Source organism: Cynara cardunculus (assembly GCF_001531365.2).
Source record: "Cynara cardunculus var. scolymus isolate 2C chromosome LG 2, CcrdV1, whole genome shotgun sequence".
NCBI classification, from domain to species: Eukaryota; Viridiplantae; Streptophyta; class Magnoliopsida; order Asterales; family Asteraceae; genus Cynara; species Cynara cardunculus.
The window spans coordinates 21,030,900-21,037,093 of NC_037529.1; the positions used below are offsets into that span (position 1 = coordinate 21,030,900).

General features: G+C 38.4%; 1 protein-coding gene and 1 non-coding gene across 2 annotated transcripts; one reads left to right on the forward strand and one right to left on the reverse strand.

The window, feature by feature from the left end:
* Positions 1 to 1,005: 1,005 nt before the first annotated feature.
* Positions 1,006 to 3,141, reverse strand: LOC112506000. The gene is made up of 2 exons (XM_025110030.1): positions 2,417 to 3,141; positions 1,006 to 2,185 (listed from the first exon to the last, which is right to left on the reverse strand). The coding sequence occupies exons 1-2, from the start codon at positions 3,139 to 3,141 to the stop codon at positions 1,006 to 1,008; spliced, it is 1,905 nt and encodes a 634-aa protein (XP_024965798.1).
* On the forward strand, positions 2,852 to 2,958 carry LOC112508276. The gene has a single exon (XR_003068658.1). It is a non-coding gene; the product is annotated as a small nucleolar RNA R71 (small nucleolar RNA).
* Positions 3,142 to 6,194: the final 3,053 nt, after the last annotated feature.

Sequence of the window (6,194 nt, forward strand, 5' to 3'; positions counted from 1 at the left end):
GTTCGGGCAATTGCATTATCACCTCAATTTTAGCTTTGTCGACTTCCAAACCTTTCTTTGAAATCATGTGACCCAAAACAATTCCCTCTTATACCATAAAATGGCATTTTTCCCAATTTAAAATCAAGTCATGGGTCTCACATCTCTCCAAACTTTTCTTCAAATTTTCAAGACAATTTTCGAAATTAGTGCCAATAACCGAAAAATCATCCATAAAAACTTCCATAGTGTCCTCAATCATATCCGAAAAATAGACATCATACATTGTTGGAAAGTGGTCGGAGCATTACATAAGCCAAATGACATACGTCGGAAAGCAAAAGTTCCAAAGGGACAAGTGAAAGTAGTTTTCTCTTGATCTTCGGGTGCAATATGGATTTGATTGTATCCCGAGTACCCATCCAAAAAACAATAAAACTCCTTTCCGGCCAACCGATCTAGCATTTTATCTATGAAAGGCAAAGGGAAGTGATCTTTCTTAGTAGCTAAGTTCAATTGCCTATAGTTCATACAAATCCTCCACCCGGTAACGGTTCTAGTTGGGATAAGTTCGTTCTTGTCGTTGCTGATTACCGTAGTACCACCTTTCTTAGGCACACATTGAACCGGACTTACCCAACCGCTACTAGCAATGGGGTAAATAATACCCGCGTTTAACCACTTCAAGATTTCCTTCTTAACCACTTCTTTCATGATTGGATTTAGCCTTCTTTGAGGTTGTACCTTCCCAACACTATTTTCTTCCAATATAATCTTATGTTGACAAAGGGACGGGCTTATTCCCCTAATATCAGCTATGGTCCAACCGAAAGTTTTCTTATGGTCCTTCAGCAAATCTATCAACCTTTCCTCTTGTTTATCACTTAAGTTGGAAGAAATAATCACGGGCAATTTTTCTCCTTCCATAAGATATGCATATTTAAGATGTGAAGGCAGTGGTTTTAACTCCAAATCGGGTGCTTCTATAATGGACGGGGTTTGGGTTGGTATATCTTTAAAATCTAACTATTCAAAGGCAGCTATGTCCTCAAGTAAGTCTTCTTCACAAATGTCTTCTGTCGTGCCCACAGTGTCTCCACTGTGGACACAGTCGATCAAACTTAGATCTAAATCTTCACCTACTGAGTAAATAGACGAACAGTCCTCAATCTCCCCATTGAACTTAAGAGTCTTAAACACATTGAAAGTTACCTGCTGGTCATTCACTCTCATGGTCAACTCACCCTTTTGTACGTCAATCAATGTCCTACCCGTAGCAAGAAAGGGTCTCCCTAAGATGATTGGAACATTCTTATTGGCTTCATAATCTAACACTAGAAAGTCGGCTGGAAAGATGAATTTGTCTACTTTAACCAAGATGTCTTCAATTTTATCTTTCGGATATGCCAAGGACCTATCCGCTAATTGCAAAGTCACGATAGTAAGTCGAACTTTCCCAATTCCCAACTGATTAAAAATGGACAAAGGCATGAGATTTATACTTGCCCCAAGGTCACATAAAGCATGACCTACCTCTTTTCCACCAATAGAGCATAGGATGGTGAAACTTCCTGGGTCTTTTAATTTTGGGGGAATTTTGCAAGTAAGAAGGGCACTACATTCCTTTGTCAAAGACACGGTCTCAATTTCACTAAGTCTTCTCTTTTTATTGAGGATGTCTTTCAAAAATTTAACATAGCTAGACATTTGCTCGAGAGCTTCTACCAAAGGTATGTTAATGTAGAGTTGTTTAAAGATGTCCAAGAACTTCTTAAACTGAACATCCACATTTTTGGCTTTCATCCTACCTGGAAAAGGTAAATCTCTTAGATCTAAATCAGTTGGACCGGTCTTATTCTGCTGGGTTGTGGGCAGTTTCTGCCCACTGTGAGCAGTATCAGTTGGAGACTGGGTGGTGCTGGAACTGGGCAAATCTGCTGTTTCTGGAACAGAAACTGGAATTTGAGCTTCTTCAGTTGTAGGAAACAGAACTGGAAATTTCGATGTGTCAAAAGAATGTGAAATATTTTCTTGACAAATCGGCTCACTAGGTGTTTCCTTTTCGGTATTAGAGTCTCCCAAGTTCTTATCACTTCTTAAAGTCACGGCCTTGACATGTTCCTTAGGTATTTCCGTGTCAATAGGCAAAGTTCCTTGAGGTCTATTCTTGAGATCCGTGGCAAATTGGCCAAATTGGGTCTCAAAACTCCTCAAGGTGGCATTGGTTTAGTTTATAAAACCTTTAAGTAAGATTCGAGTGAACCATTACCCTTCGATGCATTTTGTTGCCTAGGTGCATGTGATTGTGAAGATTGTCCGTTTTGGTACATTTGATGATTACCTTGCATGTGATGACCTCCTTGATTAAATCCCGGGGGATTCGAATGTCGGTTTTGGACTTGAGTTGTCCCGGGGATTTGTCCAATTCGAATTGTACGTCGGAGAAAATGGGCTATTTCTTGTATTGTTCCCAACATAATTTACCGAAACGGGGTTTCCGGGGCAAAACTCATAAGAATGACTTTCACCACAGAAAACACAAGATTCAGTCATGGAAGAATTAGACATTATGGATTGGACTTGATTCTTTTCCCCATTCAAGTTTAAATTATTTTTAACCAAATTAGTTAGAGCAACAATTTGGGCATTCAAAGAAGAAATAGCATCAAGCTCATGAATGCCCGAGGCAGATTTAGAAATGACAGCACGAGGGTTAGACCATTCAGTATTATTATTAGAAATTCGTTCCAAAATGTCATACCCCTCGTTGTAGGTTTTAGCTGTAAAAGCACCACCGGCCGTTGCGTCAAGAATAATCTTAGCGGCACTAGAAAGCCAATGATAAAAGGTTTCCAATTGAACACAATGAGGGATTCCATGGTGAAGACACTTCCTAAGAAGGTCCTTGAATCTCTCCCATGCTTCCGATACCGCTTCATCTTCTTCTTGGCGAAACGCCATAATTTCATTTCTAATCTTTACATTCCTTGTCGGAGGAAAGTATTTTTTTAGAAATTTTTCCGCCAAATCATTCCAAGTAAGGATCGAGTTTGGTAGTTGGGAATTTAGCCATGCTCTAGCTCTATCCTTCAATGTATAAAGGAAAAGCGTCAAGCGTAAGGCCTCTTGAGTAACTCCGGGAATCTTAAAATGATCCGTCATTTCTATAAAAGATTTCAAATGAGAGTGCGGATCTTCCGAAGATAATCCCCCAAACTGACCCATAGCAGAAATCATTTGAAACATAACCGACTTAGGTTCAAAAGATGTTGCTGTCATTTCAGGTCTACCAATTCCCGAGGCCAATTGACCAAATCCGGGAGTTGCATAGTCCCGTATGCCTCTATTTTTGTCATCGGCAATATTGACCGTGGCTTCCCGAGGAGGTGGATTATCCCCATGGTACGGTTGGGATTTCGCCGATTGTTTCTACCTTTTCTTCGTCTCCTAATTGTTCTTTCTAACTCAAGATCAAGAGGTAAAAGATCACCGTGTTGTAGCCGTGGCATACAACACAGGAACAATGAATGAAACAACTGACCAAGGCTCAAATGAAAATCAATATCTCAGGATAAAAATCGCGCCAGTCCCCGGCAGCGGCGCCAAAAACTTGATGTGCTAAAATCGTAAGTGTGCACACAGTGGGCAYAAAATCCCCAAAGTGGCGGTGTAAGTGCACGCCGACACTATGATCGCTTCAAGTAATAGAGTGGTACAGTACCAAAATCGTTTCCACAGGGACCGGACTTACTGAGAATTAGAGACTTTCATGAACTTCTTGAACATGTTTCGGGTTGAGAAAAAAAAAGATGAGTTTTGATTGGTGCAAAGCGTTAAAATATGAAATAAACCTTTTAATTTAAAAGATGGGTATAGGTGTAAGCTTTGCTTAAGAATATTGCAGGAACAATTTGGTCAGAAACTCATGGGATTTCTATAAGAATTCCTATCTCTCGAAAGTGAATTCTTATATAATGTGCCCACAGAGTGCCCACAAAGCGTCCAGTTATATCAATCTTAAACTTACCGAATTAGCTACTAGATAAAAAGATATCTGGTTCCACTAGCTTGAAGATTTATACTCACAACGTATTGTAGCATAAACTCGACAAACATCTGAACATAAGCTAAAAACATGCAAAACCCGCATCTCTGCGTGATTATCAAAGACTCTCTCAAATYTTTGTGCATCATCYAAGCCGTATTTCAGATCCGCCCATCTCTGGATCAAGGATCTAATATTAACACTTCAAAGTGATCAGCTTATCTGCGTTGAGYTTAAGTCTCGACTTAAATGACCAAGCTTAAGAATCAATAAAAAATGGCAACACCCAAGTGTGCCCTTAAATTCTTAAGCTTGACTCACACCCACAYCCAAAGGGGTGCTTAGCTCMTAATAAAATCAGAAAACATAACCGAAACAGAAGAAGAAAAATGCATAAGAAATACTTGAACTGAAAATAATACTTAAATTGTTGCCCACAKAGGGCATACAATACACAGTGGCGAGAATTAAAGACTAWYTACGAAAATTAAATTACAAACAGAAATTAAACTTGCTCTACTGCTGTAAAGCTTGAGAGAATGCTCCAAGGTTGCTTGGCTAAATTGTTGATGGAGTGGATGCCTTCCAGCTGAGAGAAAGTCCTCAAAATATAGGAAAAGGTGAGGACCGGACAAACTCTTTGTCCAACGGATAAAAATCTGCATTGTCCAAAGGGTAAGGACCACCCATCACCACAAGTCTATTTTATCTCTGGCCATGTCACTTCTTCTTTGAAAGGTTGCAAAAGGTAAAAGTACTCCAATAAATTATGAAAAGAAGGTTTTTCAATCAAAATAAAGATAGGAGTACTTTATTGTCTTTTTATAACTTAACCTGGCCCATTCTTCCAAGCAACTCAATGTTTAGATCTGAACTCAGAATTAAATCTCATTAAAACTCAAGAGAGTTCATATTTGCATTTCGTTCAAATCCAACTTGATGAAAATACGTCATAGAATGCATGCGAGCAAAAAGTGGACATTTTTACCAACAGTAATGGGTTTTTTAGAAAATAATTAAATTCTTGACTTTTCATCACCTCTTAACATATTTTGGACCAAAAATACAAGATAAGAGCAAAATGGGTACCAACGATACAATAAAATAGGGGTATTGAACAACAAATAACTCTCACAAAATGAGAGTTATCGGTCACCTTTATCCCATGGTACACCTCTCCTTGATATGTCACTCTTATCCCATGGTACACCTCTCCTTGATATGCCCTCCTTTATTTCCCATCAAAATATTTCACAAAACAGTTCCATATAAAATAGACTGCAATCAATGGAATTTTATCAGTTCAAATTTATTTTTGTCAAAATTCCAATTTATTGATTCAAAAGAATCATATTTTGACAAGACAACAAGTAATCCGGTCAACCTTGTTCGGATAACAAATTCGGACAATATTTCGCATAGCTTTTCCCGATTTAAACACTTAGTATCATTTCCAACTCTTTTGTCCGGATATCAAATCCGGACAACACTATGCCTTATTGTCCGATTTAAAATAAACCGGTTACCTTTAATCGTATTCATACTTCTCCGATTAAAAGTGTAACATAAAGTTGAAGTTCATAAATCGCTCAATCATTAAACCGGTTAAGGCATATCCGGTTTAATGTCTAATCCGTTGAACTCTTGATCGGTTTATACTTAAACCGCTTACTCCTTGTCCGGTTTAAGACTATACCGCTCAATACCTCAGGCGATTTAGTCTAAATCCGCTCAAGCTTTGATCGATGGAGTAATAAACCGCTCAACCCTCATCCAGTTTAAGACATGTCCGGTTTATAACTAGTTCGTTCGTCCCTTAGGCGATTTAAGGCTAAACCGCTTAGCACATGGCCGGTTTATATTTAAGTCGCTCAACACATGCTCGATTTAAGTTTTAAATCGCATAATACTCACTCGGATATCACTCGAATGGGTTAAACTTCAAACCAGATGAGAAATTTACATAAACAATTTATGCATTTCAAAGAGAGTAAAACATTTAAATCACTCACCTTATGCAATACTTTTGAAATCAACTGAATCTTTTTGAAAATGCAATCCGATCAATCCACTTCAATTTAAATCGCTCACTTAAGGTATTACAAATAGCAAGAAGAAGGAATGGAGGTTAAGACCTCCTTTTATACCTTTTCTTAATAGGAAAGTCGGC